Source organism: Nyctereutes procyonoides, unplaced genomic scaffold, assembly GCF_905146905.1.
Source record: "Nyctereutes procyonoides isolate TBG_1078 unplaced genomic scaffold, NYPRO_anot_genome, whole genome shotgun sequence".
NCBI classification, from domain to species: domain Eukaryota; kingdom Metazoa; phylum Chordata; class Mammalia; order Carnivora; family Canidae; genus Nyctereutes; species Nyctereutes procyonoides.
In genome coordinates, this window is record NW_026575146.1 from 10,292,298 (window position 1) to 10,318,515 (window position 26,218).

The 26,218-nt window shown below is 38.7% G+C and overlaps 1 protein-coding gene across 2 annotated transcripts in view; it reads right to left on the reverse strand.

The window, feature by feature from the left end:
- Positions 1-11,682: 11,682 nt before the first annotated feature.
- Positions 11,683-26,218, reverse strand: part of IPCEF1 (interaction protein for cytohesin exchange factors 1) — a 166,010-nt gene continuing 151,474 nt past the window's right edge. For both annotated transcript variants that reach the window (XM_055309938.1, XM_055309937.1), the window contains exons 11-12: positions 21,734-21,927; positions 11,683-12,504 (exon numbers count right to left, since the gene is read on the reverse strand). In XM_055309938.1, coding sequence (XP_055165913.1) covers positions 12,298-12,504; positions 21,734-21,927 — 401 coding nt within the window. In that variant the 3' untranslated portion in view covers positions 11,683-12,297. The remainder of the gene's footprint in view (positions 12,505-21,733; positions 21,928-26,218) is intronic.

The following is a 26,218-nucleotide window of genomic DNA, read 5'->3' on the forward strand; positions in this document are numbered from 1 at the left end:
GGCTTTTTATTTTTTTAAGATTCCTTGGGACTTTCTACACAAACAATCATATCATCTGCAAACAGGGAAGTTGTATTTTTTTCCCCTTGTGATCTGTATGACTTTTATTTCTTTCTCTTGTCTGATTGCACTGGCTCTAACTTCCAGAATCATGATGAATAAGAGTGGTGAAAGTGAACATCTTTGACTTTTTCCCAGTCTTGGATGGAAAGCACTCAGTGTTTCACCATTAAGTATAATGTTAGCTATAGTTTTTTGGTAGATATGCTTTATCAAGTTGAGGAAGTTCCCACCTATTCTTTACTTTTTTGAGAATTTTATTATAAATAGATGTTGAATTTGTCAAATGAATTTTCTGTATCAATTAATATAATCATGTGATTCTCCTTTAGCTTGTTGGTATGGTAAATATCTTGACTGATTTAAATGTTGAATCAGCCTTGCATTCCCAGAATAAACTCCACTTGGTCATAGTACATACTTATTTTTATATATTGCTGAGCTTTATTATTTTAAGAATTTTTGGATCTATATTTATGAGGGACATTGGTCTGCTTTTTTTTATCCTGACTTTATCTGGTTTGGGTACCAGTGTAATAGTAGCTTCAGAGAGCAACCTGTCCCCTCCAACCTTTGGCCCTCTCTGCCAAACTTCTATTTTTATAGTTCCACAAGCTCTGTTACTCCTCTTTCTCATCTTGTGGTCCTGCAATCCATCAATTAGGTATGACCTCATCTCGACCCCAGCTGTGGACCAGTTCTTTTTCATGTTTCTTTAAGTTCTGTTCAATTAGATAGTAACTTCAAATTCCCTAAACCTACTCTGCCCAGACTAGAGAATCTCCAGCCACAATAACAGAGTCTCATTTCTAACATAGCAAAAGAATTGGTCATTAATATATACATACACATGGCTGTATGTATATGCATATAAATGCCACGGGTATGATACATGTTCAATAAAAGAAGTTAATATTTATTTTGGTTACTTTTTTACAGGAAGCCAAACTGCTTGTTTCATTAATACATCTTGTATTTTTCTGACTTCATGCTGTCCCTTTGTGTCTCACACTAGCATTTTTAGTTCCTCTCTCACTCTTGTTCCATCTCTATCTCAAGACTCAGCTCAAACTTCATCTCCCCCATGAAGCCCTTCTTGACCACTCCAGCACACAGTTCTCTCTTCTTCATCTGCACTTTTTATAATTATTGTCTGTGATACATATCCAACAATGAATTTATTCTTCTCCAGGATAGGAGGTAAAAATTCATAAGAATGAATAAAAACTGTTTTCGCTTGTATAAACCATTGGAAAGGGAAGTTTGAGTAAACCACCAGGAGCATCTTTTGAAGAGGTAAATGAATTGCACTTGAGTCTAGGAGGGCCTGATGACCTACTAGTAAGCATTCATTAACTGTTTCCATTTCCAGAAAAACTGAAGAAGTGTACTTTTTCCTATTTTTTCCAATAAAATACAACTAATATTGAAAACAGGAAAACAATAAAGTTAATAAAATTAAAAACTATCTGTGAAAAGATCCATAAAATTGACAAATGTCTAGCAAGATTAACAAAGGAAAAAAGAGAGGCTATAAACTACCAATATCAGGAATAAAACAGGAGTTATCAGACCCTGCAGACATCAAAATATACTAAGGAGATATTATAAACAACACAAATTTGGCAACATAGATAAAATGAACCAATTTCTTAAAAATCATAAACTAACACAACTTGTCCAATATGAAATAATTTGTATACCCTGTATTAAAGGAAATAGAATTTGTTATTTAAAAATTCCCCAAAAAAAGATATCTTGAAGCCTAAATAGTTTCACTATAGACTTATACTAAACTTTTAGGGAATAATTAACACAAACTCTACATGATATCTTCCAGAAAATAGAAGAGAATATTTTCCAATTTGATTAGCTATTATTACTATAAATATAAGTTGATTAAATTGTCCAGTGCAAAGACAGAGCATCTAGTATGGAAAAAATAGAATCCAAATTTTTGATATCTACAAGAGATTCACTTCGAGTTTAAGGATGTAGCTTTAGCAACATAGTTGAAAGTGAAGGGATGTAAAAAGATACTCCATGCAAGTGGTAACCAAAAGAAAGCATGTGTGGCTATACTTACATCAGACAAAATAGACTTTAAGTTAAAAACTGTCAAAAGAGACAAAGGTCAATATATAATGAAAAAAGGTCAACCCATCAAGAGGGTATAAAAATTGTAAATGTATATGCCCCCCCAAACTGCTTTATAACAAAATGTCATAAACTGGGAGACTTACAAACAACAGAAATTTTTTTCCCACAGTTCTAGATGCTGAAAGTTAAAGTTCAGTGAATGAGCAGGATTCAGGTAAGAGTCCTCTTCCCAGGTGCAGACTCCTGACTTCTTGTTTCATCATCACAGAGTGGGAAGAGAGTGAGCTACCCTACTCTGGACTCTTCTTAGAAGAGCATTAATCCCACTCATGAGGGCTATCCATATTTATGACTTCATTACCTCCCAAGGATGCCACCTCCTGGTATCACCACATTGGGGATTAGATTTCAACTTATTGTGAAGGGGCATCAACATTCAGTCCATAATAGTGATGTTATGTGGGACCCCATACTAGATAGGACATTCTGTGAGCCCCTAAATGGTAGTGTCGGCTGAGAAACTATAGAAAGGCAAATCCATATGTGGATACTTGTCAATCCTAGTTAGAGTGAAACATTCCTTTTCCCAGGTGGAAAAGGGTCTAATATAAACAACGTGCCAACAAGTATCTGCTTGATTTCCTCAAATCATGGTACTTTCCTGGCATTCAGCATTGGTTTTTGTTACTAATGAACTAGATATTCATCAGGAGCAGTAGCTTTCAGCTTGATGACAAAATGCATGATCTGGGGCCCATGGTTAGCTTCCATCTCTGTCACCATACTTTCTCTGTTCATGAGCTCATTGTACAAGCCCTGGAGTGGTCAATGACAGAGGCTAGTGAACATCAATTGGCTGATTTATGCTATCCACTTGGTTGCTTAGTACTTCTTTTAAAACGGATGCTCTTTAATGGGTATTAACATTTATTACAAAGGTCAAATCTTCACATATTATGCCCATTTTTATGAGTAGAGTCTCAAGTTTCTCCCCCAGACCTCCTTGACCTTGATGTTCCTTGGGCCACTTCTCTCTCCACACAAAGTTGATGATCTGGTGCATTGCCTGAAGTTCACACTCTTGGGAGGTTTTCCGCTCAGCAGTGGCTTTTAGAGTTGCCCATAAGTGAAGCTGTAAGGGTACTAACAGTCATTTCTGGCTTGAATTTACACATCAGCTCAACTCATTAATGACCCGAGTGCTGGCATTTTTCTTTTCTACCTTACAGAGAACTCCCCCATGAGATCAAAAGTGTGAACTGAATGCAATAGTGAGAAGTGGCTCAAGTATCACTTTTTCATGGTATTTCCTATGCTCTCTGGAGCTGCTTAAGCCGTCTTGCATGTGCTGCTTCCATTTCACAATGAATTTCTTCTGCACTGCTCTTACTTACATCTATTAGTACCTACCTCTTAATGTTTTGTTCTGGCTGCAAAGTTAGCTGATACTGCGTGGTTAGACACTCTGCCGTGGTTAGTATCTACCAGAGCTAAATAGCATGCTTCAAGCTTTTTTTTTTTTTAAATGGTGAGTCTTTCTGTTGCAAATGGCATGACCCTGGTCCAGTGATTCTCATATTAGAGATTGTCAGACTCCATGTTCTTTCTTTCTGTATTGTATATATCTCTATTACCATGGGGTTTCTTGAGTCATAAGTCCAAGCAACAGAATTACTTATACTGTGGCCTATTTTTGCTGCAGAAGCCATTCTTGTTCTGGGCCTCACTTGAAACTAGAGGCTTCCCATGTCAGAACAATCTTCCAAAATATAGAATATTTTAAAACTGAAACAGGCCCACCAAGCATAATGCTTCTTTCTTGTTGGTAGAAGTGCAAGATACAGTAACTTGGCCTCTACTTTGAATGAGATGTCCTAGTTTTTCCCAGGCCACTGGACCCCTAAATCTTTCATATATTTTGCAGGCTCCCTAATCTTTGTAGGGTTTATCTCTCACTCTCTGGAGTTCTTGAGTCTAATCATAGCCTCCATTGCACTTGCCACTTCTTGCTCATTAAGTTCTTATTGTTTTTTACATGATATTATCAAAATAGTGGACCAATGTGATCATGTGATGTCCTGTTTAAATGGTCCACTCTCAGATAAGGGAGGAAAATGACTCAATTTTTGACTATTTTGTGACACATACCAGCAGAGTTAATATAGACCTGGGGCAAGACCATAAATGTGTGTGGTCAACTGTCACATATAAACATGAAATGCCTCTGATCCTCCTTCATATGGATAGTGAAAAGAGTTTACTCACCTAGTCAAAGTCTATGTATTTGTTGTAATCTGCTCTAGTCAAGATACCACATCCAACATAGCAGCTATAATTGGGTTTATATTTTGGTTAAGTTTGCAAGAATCCACTATAATTTGTCATGATCCATTTTGGTTTGCCAGAGTCACAGGCTGGTAAATTAGTATGAGTTGGTACCACTACTCTTATATTCTTAAAGTTTTTTTAGGGTGGCACTAATCTTTGTCATTCCCTTTGGATGTGATACTGTTTTTTTACTTACTATCTTTCCTGAAGGAGGTAGCCTGATGGACTTTTATTTGGCCTCTCTCACTACAATAGAACCAACATGGGAGTTCTTCCAGCCACTAAGTATGGCCATTCCAATTATACATTCAGAAACCAAATTATAGGGGCCATTCATCACTTGACTTATATATGTCTCTACCCTACTCTAACATATGCTATGATATTCAGGAGTGGTTTCTGGGAATCAGCAACAAATTAGACCATGTATGAACCAATTTCCCTTGAAAATATATGTACTGTATATTGTTGGCTTCCCATATATCTTGTCTCTAGGAAAACCATATTTTATTAGCGATCTTCAAAGATCCTTATGGCTAGCAGAGTCCCAGGCTGTCACTCTGACCTTGCTGTCCATTACAGTAATTCTGACTACCTTGCTGATAACAGGTGCTGCCATCTGATCTCAACTAGTCATTGGCCATGGCCACTCTGGCTGAGAATGGGGAACAGAACCTCCTGGCCTAGGTGGCTCTCATTTAGCTGAGGAAAGTTTTCTGTAAATGAGGGATGCTGTTAGCTACAAAACCTCATTGCAACTAGGGAATGAGAACTTTGGCCAGATGAAAGCTCTGGGCAGGTATCCATGGCATCCACAACCATAACATTTGGCAGTAGGGTAATAACTAAATATCCAGGCACCTGTTTGCCTGGGAATTTTGTCGCTTCCCCTACACCTAGCGTAGACTTCAGTGTTGGTAGAGTGTTTATGACTTCCTAAAAAATGTGACTAGAAAAATTAACCAGCATCATGGAACTATCTATAAATACAAGTTTGTTTGTTTGTTTGTTTGTTTGTTTGTTTGTTTGTTTGTTTGTTTGTTTAAGAGAAAAGATGGATATAATGTTCAGATTTATAAGGGCCAGGATGGCTGAAAAGTCTATGCTTATTAGTACATTGGAATGTCAACCCACACTATCTCTATCCTGTGACTTGGCCACAACCCTTGGTCAGTCTGACACCTCAAGGCAACTCACAAATCTAAGAATATAAAGTCTAAACTATCTTTGCTTTATGATACTTGATCCTTGAAAGTGACTTTGTAAGGCTTTGTCCTTAAATGCAGATATTATTAAAACCTGATCTGATTATTAAAATACTGTACCTGAAAAAATTTTTTTAAATAAAAAGAAAAAAAATAAAAAGAAAATACTGTACCTGTAACACCTACGTACATGTGCTTTTAAAAGCTAAGACTTTTCATTTATCTTTCTTATGGTAAACATATTTGGATGAAATTAAATTCAAATCACATAGTATGGCAAAGAACTTTCATGCTTGTGGTTAAAACTTGGAAACCCTAGAATTTCTGGGAGAAATTGATGGTTCAGGGGAACTATGAAGGATATTTGAAATGGAGATTTGCTATAGACAGAACAATGGCCATTTCCTAATCACTGGAAGCTGTGTATACGCTACAAAGGGGAATTAAGGTTGCAGATTGAAGTTAGGTTGCTAATCAGCTGACATTAAAACAGAGACAGTGACCTGGATTCACCAAATAGGCCCAATGTAATCACCAGGTCCTTAAAGGAAGGAAGGCATGACTAGAAAGAAGGGTGCACAGAGATACAATATCACTGACTTTCAAGATGGGGACAGGGAGCCAAGCAGCAAAGGAGAGAGAAGGAAATGTATTCTCCCCTGGAGCCTCCAGAAGGAACATAATCCTGTCAACAGCTTGATTTTAGCCCAAGAAAGCCATTGTCAGACTTTGGACCTTCAGAACTATAGAAAAAAAAAAAACCAAAAACCCACGTTCCTTCTTCAAGCTGCTAAATTTGTAGTAATTCATTACAGCAGCAAGAGAAAACTCATAGGAGATTGTTGTAGGAAGCAGGAACATACTTTTACCAGTGCTAAGAGTCATGCCTTTTGCTGATCCCTTTGGTTTCGAATAATTTTTCCTGCTTCTATGTGGAAGCCCAGACATAATGGGTGGTGGCTCTATGGAGGAAAAGAGAGGGTAGGGCTCAACATGAAAAGTGGTAACTGGGAGAGAGAGAAAAAAAATAACCTTTTATTTGTGTAGACAGCAATCAAGGATGTGTGAATCAAGTTCAAAATGCAGGCTAACTCCTCATCAGTGATCCAAAATAAAGGCAATTTATTATGCTCTTTCTACACTTTTTCTGTTCATTCTTCACACAGAAACAGCTTATGCTTTTTAAGAAACATATGTGCCACAGGTATTAATGTTATGATCTGCAACTTTTTCTAATTTTCTAAACAAAATGTGGGTGCCTAGAAATGAGAAGGAGTACGTAATGTGCAAGTCAAGTTTTATGAAGACCAACAATTTTGATAAATATATCTTTTTACTAAAAAGTCTGTAAGGTGAGGACCACCGAAGAAGAGCCCATCAGTTATTATTGAAATAGATTTCCCAACATAATTAAATGCTGTATTTAAAAACAAAAACATCAAGTCTAGATCAGTTATTCTTATGATGGCCACCAGAGAGCACTGCAACCTTTGTAGAAGCTAAAAGCTTAGCCATCAAATTCTTCCCAGGGAGTTTGTTCTTGAAGAAAGCAACACTGTGCAGGGCAGAAAACGAACACCAGGAATAGATTTCCATTTTTTTTTCCATATCATTTTACTAGATATGTTTTCTCTTGTTTTTATTTGTATCTTACAAGGCAATCTCAAAAAACATAAAGCAGAAGAAATGAGCCATGCCTCTTTTTTCAGTTCAAAGAGGACAGGTGACAGAGAATGAAAGCACAAGGAAATTGAAGATATCACTCCCACATTGTCATCTTGCCCCAAACACCATGCAGTGCTAAATGTCATATCCCCATCATGCAAGGACATTAAATTCTATGGTGATTACAGATCCTGGTGTTTATTTCAGGATGCTAAATGTCTCTATGGAGCATGCTTCTTCCCCTTTGGACTCAATATAAAGAAATATCGGTATAGAACAGTGAGATCTCACGGGAAGAGATCTGGAAGGACTTTTCTGAATGTAGAATCATGTTTAATGTTTTCCGTGGTCTGTGGTAGTACGGGGAAGAGTAAAAATGTGCAGAGGAAGCAAGGAAATTGCTTCCTGTCTCACAACATAGAAAAATGTGGAGCTGTTTGGTATCTTGTTCACAGAGAGGTGCGGCTTTCAGGGAAGGTAAGAATTATTCCTCCTCCTTAATCCATTTCCTATGGATTGTTAAGATCTAGTTTCAGGGGCTTTCCTTCTTAATTACAAATTATAAAACCCTGACATTTCTAGGACTGTCACCTGACATTTCTAGGACTCGATTTCTCTTGTGAGATAAATACACACAAAATTGGAAGGAAAATAAAATGGGAAATCTCAAATACCCTATTTTATTAGACTGAAGAAGAGATATATTCTAAAACTAAACAGAAGTTACTGGTTATTTTATTATATATTTTTATTATATTATTGGAAAGGTATCCTCTGTACTTATATTACTCACTTAAATCTTCTGGGTGGCTAAATATCAAAATACTACCTTTCAAGGAGACTATTTTAAAAGGGGTGTGTGTCCATGTACTTAAATACAGCTGGGATTTGTCTGGTACCTCTCCTTAAGAGGCTTAAAGCATATTTTCTTTTGCTCTCTCAGTTCTATGATATTGTTTGTCACTTCAAGTCTATCTGAGGAAGCTACCATAATTACAGGAGAAGAAATTGGGAGAGGAAGGTGGAGGGACTAACTCCTAGTCACTAGGCTCTGTCTCTGACATCTCCTGACATGCTTTTAAAAGAAAACAAGTGAATTCCATTTCTTTAACTACCTCTTCCATCCAAGGATCTCTTGGCACCTAAGAAGCAGTGAAATTTCCAGAAGAAAGGAAAGGAAGCAGAGTGACTAGGTCACATGTCCATCCAGTCAGCTCAGCAGCCAGTGGCTGCAGGAGGGACAGTCACCGCTTCAGCCCTGAGAAAAAGAGGATCCCCGCCCCCAGGTTTCCAGTGGATGACTTCAAAAAAGCCACCATGGCCGTGGATATGTTTAGCGCAATGCACACATACCAAACGTCACAGGGCTGGGACCCCACAGTGACTGGGCAAGGTAAAGGGAGAGAGGAGTGGGAGGAGCTTATTTCATCCCTGGTGAGAAAAGAGGAATGATAGTCCACAATCATCCCTGCAAAGACCACTGAGAAGGAAGGAGAGAAGCCTGAACACACAGATTTGCAAACTACAAAGTGCTACATAAATATAAGGCTTGGGTTTCACATTGAAATCTGACTCCACACACAATCTTTCTTAGGCTTCCTGGAGTCTTTGCAGTAGTATGCTTTATGATTCTTCCTAGATCTTTGATGCTACACAGAGACTGGAACTAAGAATTATTAAAAGCAGTATATGCCCATCAAATGTGGGACCATTCAATTCAGTGTATGCTGCAATGAACCAGCCATGGAGGTATCCTATTGGGCACTAGTCTGGGTCTACAGGCTAACAACAGAGAGAAGTAGTCTTCCTTACAAACTCAAAGAGGAGTCCCATCCAGATCCTAATCCACAGACAGCAGGTGCCACAGGGTTGGATCTGATTATGCTCAGATTCTCTGCTTCCTGAGCAGCCATGGTTCTGGGTCATTCCACAGCCCTCAGACACTATGTCTACAGGAGTGGGTAACAGAGTCACCCTTTATACCGCATGAAAGTACCCAAAATCCATTTCAAAATCCAGTTCAGATGACCCAATTCCCAAGAATAAAATGGAAGTAATCTAGTTTTCCCAATATCCTTTGAACCAGAAAAATGGCAGGGTTATTCCTAAATTGAGTATCATGGAAAGTGTCACCCACTCTGTCACTTCCTACTGCCCCCCCAACCCCAATTCCTCTCAGTGGCCACAGCTGAAGCTGCCTCACAGAGGCAGCCCCCTACTTCCTAACACAAAGTAATGCAAAATGAAAGCATTTACAGAAAGGAAGACACCAATAGACAGGCAAGCTTGGTCTAGAAGAGTGGGTGCAAGATTGGGCAGTTTGGTCTTTTACTGGGGGAGCTTCTGCAGACGGAGTAAGTGCTTTAACAAAGCCAAAGCTTCTGGATTGACTAGACCTTGACAAATAACCGAAAGGTTTGATTCCATAATCTCATGGACCTAATCTGCCTTTAAGTTGAGTGCTCCTAAAGGAATTTACACTAAGTGACCAGTTAAGTGTGCTTTAATGAGAAGCCAAAGCAAAGCATGGAAGTGTATTCTCGAGCCCTGGCCAAAAGCTTCTGGAGCACTTCAATTTAAAAAAAATGGTTTCAGAGTTTCCAGATTGGTATCTCAAGCCAAGGGAAAGAAGGTGAAAGAAAACTTTGCCATAAATTATCTCCTCCATTCATACTTCTCATTCCCTCGCATTTTGTTTACATTGTGAAGAGATTAAAGCACTGGCTGCTCAAAGCAGAAGCCTCAAGATCCTATCTGAGGACTCCCATGGTCACCGCTGCCAACAGTAAATTCACCATAAGCCAGGCCTCTGCATCTGGGAAGCCATTCCATGTGGGGCAGGCACTCCTAAATGTCTGCTGGGCCATACTGCCTGACACGTTCTCTTATTTTATTTATTTTTAAGATTTTATTTATTTATTCATGAGAGACACAGAGAGAGAGAAGCAGAGACATAAGCAGAGGGAGAGGCAGGCTCCTCGGAGAGCCCCCTGTGGAACTCGATACCAGGACCCGAGAGCACCACGTGAGCCCAAGGCAGATGCTCAACCACTGAGCCACCCAGGTGTCCCACACCCTCTTATTTTACAGAAGCTTCTAGAACTCTGACTTGTTTCCTGCGGTTTTTCTTTCTTCTTTCTTAATACTGAGGTTGTTTTGTTTACAAAGTATTAACACTTCTGAGTAAAACTTGGGGAAACATTCAAGGACTCTTTCCATTTGGTTTGCAGATAAAATTCAGAGGGTTATTTCCATTTTAATGTCAAGCCACAGATTCACTCTCTGAAACACGGGGTACCGTGTGTGTTTTTGGCTGACAATTTGCTAGGGGTAAGGGCAAAATGGGTTTTTGGTGGGTTGTGGTTATTCGTAGGATGAAAAATACTTGTGGTGATTAATAAGGGAAGATATTACTTCTCTAATAACTTCATATTACTTCATAATTACTTCTCTATTAACAGCAGACCCCAAAATGTCTATCAGACCCCAGATAAAAGACTATCTTCATTGTGTTTCATTTGGTTTAGGGTTTGTGGGCATAAATGCCATAAGGCTTAAAAAGTTTATTTACTCGGAAAAATAACCTAAGGTGAAAGTCCTTTTCTGGTTAAGCGAGTGACACAACTCTGAGCACTCTGGGTTGAGAAAGAGAGGGAGCGAGAGGGAAAGAGAAGCTAGAAATTGAACCATTATTAATACATGCCTCCACATTTATCCCACAAGTTATCCTGAGCATTCCTCATACATCATAGTGCAGCATAAAAGCTCCACTGAATCAACAGTATTCCTATTTTCTCAAGCAAAAAAGTATATACTTGGAGAATATATATTGAGCAAAACATATAATTACTTTACCATCTTTTAAAACACTAGTAATTTGACCTTCTATAAATATACTTAAATAACAAACATATTATAGATAGCTATTCACATAGGACACAAAGTGACACGTAAATATACAAAAATAAAACAGTCATATTGTAAGTCTCTTGTTGCTTTTGTGGGTTTTTTTGGAGTAAAGATATCAATCAAACCCATTCAGACACCAGAATTATCTTGTCCATCTTGATCTTGGGGAAACAATATAAATTGACACTGTGTATTGGCATCACACCTAGAGACAAAAGCAAGAAACATTCCTTGCTGGACTTACTTCTATCTCCTGCAATGGCTTAGAGAAGCTAGGAGGGAGTAGAGGCCTCTAAGTGTGATGACATAGATCTCTATAGCTGTTCTGTGGAAAGGAAACTAATCAGACCACTTACCCCCAACCCTACCCCCACCTCCACCCCACACCTGGGTAGTGTGGAAACATCAAGCCGTCTTTTGAGGGAGTGTTTAACAGCACATGCCACGTCCTTGGGCTATCCCACACACCAATCACTGTGAAGTATTTCTCAGCTCATGGAAAAGGCACCACCATTCCAGACCAAAGGCGAGAGATTTTGGTTCTGTAATACCACATTTGTTCCCTTCCAGTTTCTGCTGTAAAACACATTCCTCCACTCAAAGAAATGATTTGAAGAATTCAACTACCCAACCTGGTGGAATCTGTAGATTCTTCTTTTGGAAAAGAGAACATTTCTCTGAATAATTATCCCTGGTAAAACATGATCTTTGTCCATAGAACACTGTGATTCTCTTTAGAGCAAGGAACCTACACTTCTCACATCCCACTTAGAGCCCAGCATAACCATGAGCTCCGAGTAGAAACACGATGTTTGTTCAGCTGGACTCAATCCCTCCAGTCTCAGTGTAAGCACTACAAGCAGAATGAAGAGTCCTGTTGCTGTCAGAGTGGGTCCTCACTTTAGTCACATCTTTAGAGAAGGAGCCAATGCTTGAATAACTGGTTTCACTTTTCCTTTTAAGGAAAGCTCTTATAACATCTCCAAAAGTTGCTTGGGGTAATATAAGGGAAGAAAATGCTGGCTTGTTCTCAAACAGAATTTTCAACACAGGCAGAGGAAGGTGGTTTCTCAAGTCCCTCGGGGGTGCCTTCATGGGCAGACATGGGGGCTCGCTGCTGCTGATAGATATCCTGGATCAGCAGGGTGTTCATCACCTTCCACTCCCTGTATTTTCTGGCAGTCAGCTTCGGATCATCCAGCAACTGGTTAATCATGGCCAGGTCATGTTCTTTACACTGCCCAAGTAGAAGATAAGGGGGGGGGGGTGCAATAAGATGCAGTGAGTATCTTAATTTCAATAAATCCTCTTCAGCCCTTTTACAAATACACATATACATTCATCATAACATTATCAAAGTGTTTTTACACATTACTATTCTAATCCCTAAGCAAGCCTAAGAGATATGGCAGGACATCCATTTGTAATATATTTGCCAAAAATAAGTTAAGTATCCTACCCAAAGGCTATTGGAAGAACTAGACATCTAGCCAGGATCTCCCATGTGGCTTTTCCCAGGTCAATTCTCATTCCATACCTCAGTAATATTTCTATCTCAAAGTGAGCATCATTCCATCTAAAGCTTATAATTGTATCATGTCATTGACCACCCAAGCTTCACTATGAGTAAAACTGGGAAACAGTACTTTCCCTAAGACATCAGATAATCCAACATATGTCTCTATTTTTATTAAATTGTCTTGACTTTTTAATAACTCACACACACGTATTTAATTAATATATACCAAAAAAATATATAGGCTATCTTTTTATTCAAAGACTACTACCCTTCCATCAAAACAGTATGTGTTCCAATGACACTAATAGAGCAAACAAATCTATTCATATTATTTTACCCCACCTCCTCTGTAACCAATAACAAACATTTCTGAAACGTCTGGCTCAGGTTAAGGGAATGTTCTATAATCAAAGAATGGGCTAAAAAATGAGATGTAAGAGCCTCCACAATCCAAAATCATCCAGTCCTGATAACTTTATCTCAAATCTACTCTTGTCCCTCTGACCGTAATCCTAACTTTGGCTACAAAATGCAGTTCATCACATTTGATATGTCGCTGCTCCGATCCTCACTTTAAACCCCCCTCTGCACAGCAATGCAGGGCATCCACTTAAAATGCTAAGTCCTCATAATGGCTCCCCTTCACGTCAGAGGTTCTCCAGATTTGTGCTCCATTTTCTAACTTAACTTCCTCCTTACTTCCTGTTCAAACAGTGTTGATGTGCATTTTCCCCACACAGCATCAGTTCACATTCCATGATACTGTGCCACATGGAGGACCTTCTTCATCTTTCTTCTGGTAAACTCTACTTCCTTGAGTTGCTTTCACATGGAACACTTGCCAATCTTTTTGTACCAGATTTTACCACAACTTATAAATCTATACTCACTTCAGGCATCATATTCTCTAGAAAACGTTGTCTGAACCCCTAAATTGAACTGAAAGGCTTTTTTTTTTATGCTCTCGTGCCTTCCAATGCTTAGAACTTACCATGCTGTCCTTAGATGTTCCTTGATCTGCATGCCACCTATTCTAAAGCTTCTTAAGGAAGGTGACAGAAAGCATTTTATTCATCTCTGTATTCCTTGCTCCTAACACACTGCTGAGGGCCAGGGAGACATTCAATACATGTTTGTTATTGAACCAGTCTTTCTGTCTATCCCCAGGCCAGCATGTGTATAGCTAAAAATTCACAACCAGGCTCATTGGTTGCAGTTCAAATTCATGACCACAGCCATTGAGTGGCTTTTACTACTACCCAGTACTCATATTTCCCCACCCCCTTTCTCTCCCAATCTCCCAAATTACTATTTCAACACTTTTCATCTCTACTCAACCTCCTCCCCATTCTCCCTTAAAGTTCATGACCCTGGGGCACCTGGGTGGCTCAGTGGTTGAGCATCTGTCTTTGGCTCAGGGCATGAGTCCAGGGTCCTGGGATCGAGTCCCATGTGGGGCTCCCACAGTGAGCCTGCTTCTCCCTCTGCCTCCATCTCTGCCTCTCTCATGAATAAATAAATAAAATCTCTAAAAAATATTAAAAAATAAAAAAGTAAAGTTCATGACCTTGTTCTCTATTTTTGTTTTTTGAGAAAATGGAAACAATGAGAACATTTCTCTCAAATTCCTATTGCCCACTACCTACATCAATACAGGTATAACCCAGCCTTCCTTCCTGTTCTTTTGGATGAAATATCTGTGCTCCCAGCAAAGGCCAATTTCTCTCCACTTGTGCAATATCACCCAACTCTCTCATACTCAAGAAATTCACTCCCACAATTCTCCCTTTTTGTGACTCATTAATTTCCCATCTCCACTTAATCATTATGCATGCTGTCACCTCTCCCATCTTCTAAGCCCTCTCTTAACCCCATATCTCTGTTCCAGCAAATGCTTCACTTTTCTCCTTGTCTCCAATGTCTCCCCTGCCCATGCCCATTCTCTCACAGACCCATTCCCATTGGGATTTAACCAAAACTGTTTTGGTTAAAGCCAATGACCTTCATGTTGCTAAATCCAAGAATTATTTATCTTCAACTTATTTATCAACAGCATCTAAAACTGTTGACAACCTCTTCTTGAACACTTTCATCATGTCATTTCTGTGACATATTTTCCTCATCCTAAAATGACCACTTATTCTTTTTTTAAAAAATTTTATTTATTTATGATAGTCAGAGAGAGAGAGAGAGAGAGAGGCAGAGACATAGGCAGAGGGAGAAGCAGGCTCCATGCACCTGGGAGCCCGATATGGGATTCGATCCGGGGTCTCCGGGATCGCACCCTGAGCCAAAGGCAGGCGCCAAACCGCTGTGCCACCCAAGGATCTCTGACCACTTATTCTTAATCTCCATTGATGACTCCTCATTCTGGCCTCAGTCTTAACATTGGAAAGCTCCAGAACTCCCCTTTTAGCTTATTCTTTCTTCTACGTATACCCATGTTCTTGCCATCTCTTATGATCTCATGTCTCCCCTTCTCCCTATATACTAAGGGTCACAAATTTATCTTGCAAGCCTTATCTCTTCCCTGAACTTCATACTTGTTTGTCTAAACTTCCTCTTCAGCAGCTTTACCTGGACACTTATTAGGCATCTCAAATATAACATGTCCAAAACTAAGCTCCTATTGGGGTACCTGGGCGGCTAAGTTGGTCAAGCAAGTGATCCTTGGTTTGGCTCAGGTCATGATCTCAGTGTCATGGGATTGAACCCCTCATAGGGCCCCATGCTCCTCACAGGATCTGCTCCAGATTCTATCTCTCCCTTCCTGTCTGCTCTTCCCTCCAAGTGCACACCTACTCTTTCAAACAAACAAACAAACAAGCAAACAAACAAACAAACAAATACTTCAAAACTAAGCTCCTATTATTCTCTACATGCCCGACCCACCCCAACTTCCAAAACACACTGAAACCTGCTCCTATCATGGCCTTTTGCAAAACACCTAATAGCAACTCCAGCTTTACAGTGGCTCAGGCCAAACACTGCAGTCATCCTTGACTCCTGCTCTCACTGCCAATCCACCAGCAAATCCCAAGTTCTACCTTCAACATATGTCAAACTATGGCACACTTCAGTTCAGGACCTTCCAAAGGCTTCCTATTTCACTGAGTAGAAGCTAAAGTATTATCAATGGCAATAAAGCACTATATGTTATAATCTCTCATTACCCTTCTGACCCACCGCTGTTCTCCTCATGCCCCATCCTCCTACAACACTCCAGCCACACGACCTCTTTGCTCTTCCTTAAGCCTACTAGGCATATTCCCACCCCAAGGCACTTACATTTTTCTCCTTTCTGCCTATAATATTCTGCCTTGCATAAGCTCAAGACTCACTCCCTTTTCTTTTTCAGACATTACTCACACTCTACCTTTCAAAGAGGCTTTTCATACCTATCTTAGTTAAAAATCAATCCATCAGCATTCCTCATCCTCATTCTATTCTCATCACTCAGCATACTATAAAATTTATTTACTTAGTTAATTTCTTCTAGTACCTAAATGTAAGCTTCTTAAGGACAGGCATTTTTGTCTGATATGACCACTCCTGTATCATCAAAGGCTATAAAAGAATGATTCACACATGCTAGACATTCACTAAATACTTGTTGGGAAAAAAATGAATGTTTGAAATAAAATGTGAGTGAATAATTATCCATTTGTTTTGAAATATCTTTTATATCATGAACCCTATTTAGAGCCCAAGGAAATCCTTGCCATAAATAACAACAAAAAAGGTTTATATATATGTATTTACAATAGGTTTTACAATATGTAAAAAGTTTACAATATGTTTTATATACATATTATATATATTTGTTTTATGATATAGAGATATAAATCTCTATATATTTGCACATAATTTTAGGATTCTAGCATTGGTAGCATTTATTCTATCCAAATAATGGATCTGGTCTTAGATGATCATAAACATTGGCACAAAAAATGTATTTTTTTAAATGTATTATTTGTTCTTTACAATTAGCTTTAACTTGTTTTACATGAAGCATTTATTACATTTTCTTTTCTTTTTTTCTATTTTTTTTACTACATATATAGTAGTCTGAGTGATAAGATTTACAATTCTGAATCAAGAGAGCAAGAATGTGATAATAGATGGAGGTTAAAATATATATTTAGACTCCAAGAAGGAAAGAGAAATTGTGTAGTGAGAAAATAACCAAAGAGTAATAACAAGCAGGCTGACCAAAAAGCAGAAGCAGAGGTTAAATAAGTGGGTAACTAGAAAAGATTGCTGGTAGAAAATCAAGCAAGGCCAAGAGAATTTTCCTTCCTTCCTCTGAGTTCTCAACATCTACATTCAAATAACAACCTTTCCCCCCCAAAACAAGCTTCCATCCTTTGATATCACCATAAGGCTATTCATGTGAAGTTGTGTAAGGAGTTTTACTTTGCTCTTAAGAAATTTTGACAGGTAGGGTGAAATAGTTGTTGGGAATAAAGAACACACCATGATGAGCACTGAGTAATGTATGGGAGTGTTGAGTCACTATATTTCACACCTGAAACTAATACAATACTGTATGTTAACTATATTGGGATGAAAATTAAAGAACTAATAAAAATTATTAAAAATTATAATTTCTTCTACACAAAAAAAGTTTTGACATCTGCTTCAGAGAGAGCCTAATATTTTATTGAAAGAGCTAAATAAGATCTTTGCAGATAAACATAATTTAAAAAACTGATTTTCTTAACGCAAAGTGAATTAACCACTCCTCTAAATCTGATCAAAGGTTTTAGGAAAGGTCTTTTCAACTTTGGGCTAACACTTCTCATACGGTTTTCAGCTCTAAACAATTCAAGTTCCTTACTATTTTGCTCAAGTCTGTGTTAAATTCGTTTTTTTTTAAAGATTTTATTTATTTATTCATGAGAGAAAGAAAGAGAGAGAGAGAGAGAGAGGCAAAGACACAGGCAGAGAGAAAGGGAGAAGCAGGCTCCATGCAGGGAGCCTGATGTGGGACTCTATCCCAGGTCTCCAAGATCAGGCCCTGGGCTGAAGGCAGCGCTAAACTGCTGAGCCACCCAGGCTGCCCTGTGTTAAGTTCCTTTATGGATAAAAGAAGTAACTACACACAAGAATAGAGAGGAAGGAAATTAATGAAATGACAGAAGGCTCTGCAGTGCTTCTCAGCGCAGCACCCCAGTCAACGGCATGGCACACTGGTTCTGCTTCTCTCCTGCAGTGCAGGAGGCCCACTGGATGCTTTGTACTACATTTATGATATCCTTCTTGCCTTCTGGCAGGCAGGCAAGGTTTGGCAGGGCCTCTAGAAAATACTATCAAAGAGACAATGCTCTACTTTCCTTTTTGACTCCAAATAGTCAGTATATGACTTGACTTAAGACCTAAGCATCGGAAATGTGTTCTACCAGAGAAGTTGGGGAAAGCAGGGTTCATTCCTCTTTTGACACAGACCAGAATAGCCCTGAGAGCAAGTTTCAGTTGTACCCATTAATTACTCATTTTAAAATAAAGACAGGCTTAGTCAAGAGTCCATGGATGTTGAATTATCAGAAATTCCTAAAGATCTACATTTACGGTATGACATGATGATTCGGCTCAACTTCCTAGAAGAATTTCCATAAAGAGAGTTTGTTCCAATACAATCCCAATGTAGGGATTTTTCCTTATTTATGAAATGTGCCTATCATTAATATAAACATTATTGTTAAAAATTTCCTTGTTTCTGCATGAAACTATGTTGTCTTTGCTTGTTCACATGGCAGTTTTGAAGTATTGTTTAGATAAACATTTATATCACAATGTAATATATATAGACAAAAATGCACATATAAAAATGTTTGTGCTTGGGGCACCTAGGTGGTTCAGTGGGTGAGCATCTGCCTTCGGCTTAAGTTGTGATCCTGGGGTCTTGGGATTGAGTCCCGCATCAGGCTTCCTGCAGAGAATCTGCTTCTCCCTCTGTCTATGTCTTTGCCTCTTTCTCTGTGTCTCTCATGAATAAATAAATAAAATCTAAAAAGATAAAACAATAAAATAAAAAGGTTTGTGCTTGATGAATTACAACAAAATGGACATATCTGTGTAATCACCACTGAGGTTAGAGGGAACCCTTATCCAGCACCTCAGAAACTGTACTGTGGCCCCCTCCGAGGAATTTCTTCCCTTCTCCTCAAAGGCAACCACTATCCTGACTGCCCTGAATTTTAAAGATAATTATGATTTAATTCAATTCAATTAAAGATAGTTAAAATAATTTTCATAGCCTTTGAATAAACCTACACATACCAAATTATCTTTCTCCAGGCTGATGTGCTTTTTTTTTTTTCCCAACAAGGCAATTTCCATATCAGCATGTCTTCCTATCTCATGGATTCCATAACATGGACTATGTTTCAACAGTCCCAGGATTACACTTTGGTGACGTCTAAGAGATCTGTGAAAAGGGCTTTTTCTAGGAATGCAAAGACTGCAGATCTTCAGAAGGGTGTGGTGGATGGCCCCCAATGCTTCTTGCTCCCTGGCATTCTTGCCCTTATGTAATTTCCTTCCTTCAACATAGGCTGACCCTGTGTCTTGCTCCTAATGCATAGAATGCCATAATTGTGATGTGGTGTTGCTGCTGAAACAGGTCTGATCCATCTTGTTCATTCACTGTTGCTGTCTTCCTCACTCTGAGGAAAGCCAACTTCCATTGGGAAAGCTACCATATGTTCACAGGACAAGGAACTGGATAAACAAGTGGGACTTCGGTCCAACAACCTGCAAGGAACCAAATCCTGCCAACCAGCATGTGACAGAGCTTGGAGGCACTCCTTCCCCAGTGGAGAAATGCATGCAGCCCCCACTGATGCTGGGATTGCAGCCTGTAGGAGACCTGGAGGAGAAGCATCCAGCCAAGCCAATACCAAGATTCCTGACCCAAGGAAACTATGAACTAACAAGTGTTCATTGTTTGTAGTGGCTAACTTTGGGGCTATTTTGTTATCTCACAAGAGATAATTAAAACACTGGGAGAAAAGCAAAAAGCTGCTAACTTCATAAAAGCCATGGCCACAGTGCATGGAGAGCAGGAGGGTCACAGAGAAGTGTACGGATGGCTAGTAAAACCTTTGAATTCTCTGTACAAACCTGGCCTCCCAGTGACCAGGTCAGAGCACAGTCCCATGGCAGTCTAGAGTCCTGAGCTGCTGTTCTATGGAAAGCTAAACCCAGTCTTTCTCCTTCTAGAAATGGCCTGAACTGTCCATCCTTTCTTTAGCCTTTTCCTTGCTTCTCCCAACATGGGCTGCAATGTATCCTCCACTGACATACAATTTGTCTAGGCCAGTTCCTCCTCCATGAAAGTCCTTACTTCTCACCCTGATATTCTTTACCTCTTACTTATGGACCAGTTGTCAGCCCCTCCATGACTTTGTCCCGAATGGCCTCAGATAGGCAGCCATGTCCCTCCACCCTCTTCCTCCCTCCATCAAAGCACTCAAGCTTCTATCAGCTACACCGTTCAACACATTGCATTCTGTTTTCCTCTCTGTTTGCACTGTCTGGTGGTGTGCATTCAATGCTCCTGGAGACCAAGAATAGAGTCTGGGACTTAGAAAGATTCAGGAAATATTTGTCTAATGAAAAACATAGGAGTTCCTGGTTGGCTGAGTCAGTTAAGCATCTGCATTCGGCTCAGGTCCTGGGAACAAGCCCCACATTGAGCCCCCTGCTCAGCAGAGAGTCTGCTTTACCCTTTCCCTCTCCCTCTGTTCTCTCTCTCTCTCTCTCTCTCTCTCTCAAATAATTAAAGTCTTTAAAAAAAAGAAAAATGTATTCACTCACATCAGTTATTATAGCTAAAATAGTAAATCTCAACATGTTATGTATGGCATATTACATTGAATGATCAAATATATTTATCAACTTCATGCGTACCATAAAATATAACATATTTGGCTTTGAAAGGAGTTTACTAATGTCTTTCATCATTAAATGTTGGCAAATTTCTCTGCATTTGGGTTTTCTTTGTATAATTAAAATATTCCTCTGTCTTTTCTTTTCAGCCTCATTTTTTGCAGCCTTGGGGTGCCTAACTATTCTACTAACAGGGATATCTGACTAAGACTCATTCAGTCATTTCTTTGTAGCCTTGTTCTTTGATTGCTGGCATTTCTTCCTGGAAAAAGACTCAAATTCTTGATGCAAAAGGACATGTACAAGCCAAAATTAAATTGCAGAATCTATCAAGGCTTTTCAGAATCTATAAATCTTCTGCTAATGTGGAACTATTTGCAAAGTTTCTCAGCCTCCTCCTGTTTATGCTATAATCTACATGTGAAAGCAATATGCTTTTGTTATGAAGAACCATTTTCGTTCAGGAAGCCCTGAAAATAGCCTCAGTATGTTGTGTACCATGTGTCCCCCATTCCCATTGTGAAAACATCTGCTGGCTCATTACAATCTAGTATACATTTCCCATTCCCCATCTCTCATGGCGTTTTCTCACTCCAGAGCTTTGGGCTGACAATCACAAAGTATTGGATCTATCTGAAATCTAGAGATTTTCTTCTGGATGTAGTTGGAGAAGAATGATACTCTTTAATGAGTCAAGTGGAATTCCAAGATCTTACTTCATATCACTGCTTATTCTCACAAGAATATCTCACTCTCACTATCTTAAGCCCTCATTAACATTTATTGTGCAAGGTAAGGGATTTGAACTTTTATACTAAAGTGAATGTAAAGGTCAAAGCCCTATTTTAGGAAAGTGCATTGAGTGCTATTGTGTGAATGTTCTAGTGCTTCAAGGATGCCAAAGGTCATTTGACCCTACAGACAATTATACTTGTTCTCACTGCCCTCCTCTCCACCCATACAAACACACTAGTGAGCATGAATCTCTTTGCAGAACCAGCCACGCCATGCCCCACACATCCACAGAATTCATCCACAATCTGAAATTTTTTACCTTCAATGTGCTATTCAAGGTTCGGATTTTGTGAAGTTTCTCATTTATGGATGGATTCTTACACCGCTTAACAAAGGACTTTCTCAACTCCTTTTTGGTCGAAGGTCGACGGTCCCCAAGAGGAGAAAGACTAGCTTGTTCTAACGATTTGTAGAGTTTCTCCATTTCATCATCCTCAGACAATTTTGTTTCTTCTATTAAAATAAAAAAAAAAGCAATAACAATAAACCCAGTTAAAATCAAGTTGAGAACATTAGATGCTGTGGTCCTAACACAAGGACTAACACAGCTGCTCTGCTGACACCTTGATCTCACACTTCTAACTTCCAGGACTGTGAGACAATAAATTTTTGTGGTTCAAGCCACTTGTTTATGGTACTTTGTTAGGACAGGGCCGTATTCCCTTTGAAGGTGCTAGGGAAGGATCTCTTTCAGACCTTCCTCCTAGATTTTGGTAGGTCTTTGGCTTGTGGCAGGAGAACTCCAATATCATGGGGTGTTTTCCCTGTGTATATGTCTCTGTGTCTAAATATCCCTCTTTTATGAGGATGCCAGTTGTATTGGATTGGGGACTCACCCTCCCAACCTCTCTTAAATAATTACATCTGCAATAACCTAATTTCTAATAAGGTCACATTCTAAGGTATTTCTAAATTAGGATTTCAACATGAGAATTTTGGAAGGACAAAATTGAACTCATAATAGCCCACCATGTAACTCCCTTCCTCCAAATTCATGTCCTTCTCACATGTAAAATGCATTCATCCCATTCCATCATCTCCAAGAGTCTTAACCCATTCCAACATCAATTCAAAGTCCAAAATCTAATCCAAACATCATCTAAACGTGGTATTGGTGAGACTCAGGGAATGATTCATACTATGGCAAAATTCCTCTCCATCTGTGAACCTGCAAAACAAGTTATCTGCTTCCAAAACATAACGGTGGAACAAGCAAGCCCTTGCAAACTAATACATACTCTAAAGCTTGAGAACCATTGCCCTTGGTGAGTTTTAGTTTTTGTTTGTTTGTTTGTTTGTTTGTTTTGTTTTGGGGGTATTTTTCTCCCTGAAGAGTTTTAATGTTCTTCCTCGAACTGCCCTTTGAGAGAACAAATCCCCTCGTGATCTGTGGCTTTGAGCAGATAATGATCATTACACATACCCCCACCCCCTTTCTTAACTACAACTTCCTAGCCTCAGCCCAAATGCATCCAGTGAAGTGACTCCACACAGGATCCAGGGGGGACTCACATGAACTGGGCTAAGCTAATGGCAGTTCCCTCATGCTGCCCATAGTCATTGATTCAGGGATGAGCATGTGCTTCAGGTCAGGCCAAATGGGGCTAAGAAAACTCAGTTCTGAGACTTTGGTTGGGGTATAAGGGATCAATTTCTCTTTTTTTTCTAAACATGTGATGATGTGAGCTAGAAGCCTGCAGGGATCACCCTAAGAATCCTAAGAATGTAATCAATATATAGGATACAGCTAAAACATGGATCTTGGTGATTTTTTTGGAGCCCTTGCAACTAATGGGAGCCTTTGTTAAGCTACTCTCAGGGTAGTTTTCAGTCATGTACAAATGAGTACCCCAAGTGATACAGATTACCCAAAGAAAAATCTTCATCTTTTGATATTGCTTTAATATCCCACTAAGAACTTTGGTCCTTTATTCCTTTATTCTCTGAAAATAATTTTAAGAAAGATACACAATGAGATTTCTTTTTTCATCATGTCCTTTTTAGTGTCTATGTATTTCACATCTTATCCTGAGAATAAGCTTGATAGAAGGCCATCTAAAAAGTATGACATTAGGAAGAACTACAAAAAGGGGCCTCTCCAAAGGGGAGAGAAAAGCATATGATATTAATGTAATAACTTCAAAATCAAGCAAACTTGACTTTACAGTTTACTCTTGTGAAATTAGAAATATTTAAGCAGTAATTTTCTCTCATCTACTGCCAGAAAACTACCTTGGGTGTTCTCAATATTTTTCCAGAAAACAGAGGGCAAAGATGTTGATCTAACTTTGTGACCAACTTAAAGTATTGGTCAGTAAACCCCTTTTCTCTCTACCAAAGCAGACTCCAAAAGGGGGGAGATCTTCAAAACTGAGTTTGAACACAATTAGACTTTTTGACTCAGACTGTGTACAGACATAAAGAGTGACTTTTTCTCAAATAAGCACATGAAAAGATGATCACATCATTAGTCATTAGATAGATACAAATCAAAACCACAATGAAATACTACTTTGCACCCACCAGGATGGCTAAAATTACAAAGACGGACAATAAATGTAGACAAGGATATGGAGAAACTGGAACCCTTATACATTGCTGGTAAGAATGTAAAATGGAGCCACCACTTTAAGGAAAAGTTTGGCAACTCCTCAAAAGCCAAACACAAAGTTATGATATGACCCAGCAATTACGTTCCCAGGTATATACTCCAGAGAATTAAAAACATATGTTAGCACAAACTTGTACCTGAGTATACATAGCAGTACAATTCACAGTACACGAAAGGTGGGAATAGCTCAAATGTTCATCAACTGATGGATGGCTAACAAAATATGGTATATGCATAGAGTGAAAATTATTCAGTAATTAAAAGCAATGAAGTGCTGATACATACAACAACATGGATGAAACTTGAAAGCATTCTGCTAAGTAAAAGTCAGTCACAAAATCACATTTACATGAGCCCATTTACATGAAATGTCAGGACAGGAAATCCACAAAGACAGACAGTATATTTAGTGGTTGCCTGGGGCTAGGGAAGGGGTAAGCAGGAATAGGGGATGATAGTTAAAGGAGTACGGGTTTTTTTTGTTATATGTTGTGTTGAAGATGTTCTCAAATTAAATTGTAGACATAGTTGTACAACTCTGTAAATATCTTTAAAAACATTGAACCATTTTTATATGTGGATTTTATGGCATGTGGAATACTTCTCAATAAAACAAGAAAGTAGGTTTTTATGAGATTGTTGTGATAACTGATGATACTTGCACAGTAAAAATACTAAGGATGGTAAGAGTGTTGGGTTAGGCTGGAGATGTTAGAAAGCCTTAAGAAAATTAAATGAAAAGACATCTGACTCTCAGAGGGGACATTAGGATTGAGGACCCTGGGACATTTCAGACATACAGGGACACAATAATTTTTGTATGTCCTTTCCTTTTACAGCAAGGCAGGTGAGATTCTACTTTGAATATAGCCTTAATACAGAACTTTCAATGCTACCATATTTTTTAAGTAAACTTCAGAAAGTGAACCAAATAAGTATGTAATGAAGAAAATAATAAAATGATTTCTTTAAATTTCTGTGTTCATGAAGCAGCTCAGTAGTGCTATTAAAGATTGTGATAGAAAATAAAATTATCTTTGACAATACATTGGTTTGTAATTATGTCACAGTAAAATGATCATATTAAGACTACATATCAAATTCAAAAGATATTAAATTAGTAAAGATAAAAATAATTTTAGAATCTTGGAATAATGTGGCATAAAGTACATTTCCTAAATGAAAAATAAACAGGGCTGCCTTTTAGGTAGATTTATTATTATTTAAAATATTTATATGGATATATTTTATCTTTATGTTAAAAAATATCAGAAATTATCTTTCTCCCCCATACACATTCCTTCCCCTGACCTAAATTTGAGAGCATTAATCATGAGAATACACGTGTGTGTGTGTGTGTGTGTGTGGTATTTGTGTGTGTGTGCAGTGTGTGTTGTGTGTGGTGTCTGTGTGTATGTAGTCTGTATGGTATGCATATGTGTAGTGTGGGGTGTGTGTGTATAGTATGGGGTATGTGTGTATAGTGTCTGTGTGCATGTGTATGTTGCATGTACAACTTTATCTTCTAGTCTCTCAAGAAACAGTGAAACTTTAAAATTAACACATAGGTAAAGTGGACCTTTGGGGATTACTGAAATTAATACAGAATTCACCTAAAATAGGACCAAATAATATTCAAAAAAAATTCTCTATTTGAATTCATTTAGAAAGTGGTGATAAAAGGAAGGGGCAAGTATGCTCAGATAAGGTTAGAGCTGTTGTGAGAAACAGGGGAAAACCTGAAAGGTAAATGTTCTTGCTGTATTCCTGCCTCTAGTCGTCCACCTTTCCTGGGGGGAACCTGAAACTGAAAGACTATACATACGTCTGACCTCTAATAACTGGATTCCAGAATTGCCCACAAACATAAGGACGATAAAATAATAAATGGTGATATTAGGAGTCCAGAAAAAATCCCTATTGGCTTTTTTGTGTCATAATCTGAGAGATGTGCAATATATCACTAAATACTCAGGGGACATACCTGTGACCCAGGCATGTCCATGACCCAACCAGGAGCTCGGTATTGTTTTTACTGCTGCTAAGGGCTGGTCCTTAGGTCTTCATAGGGCCATAAAATGAGCATTCAATAATAATGGGAGCAGATGATAAACAGAATTCATAGGATAACAA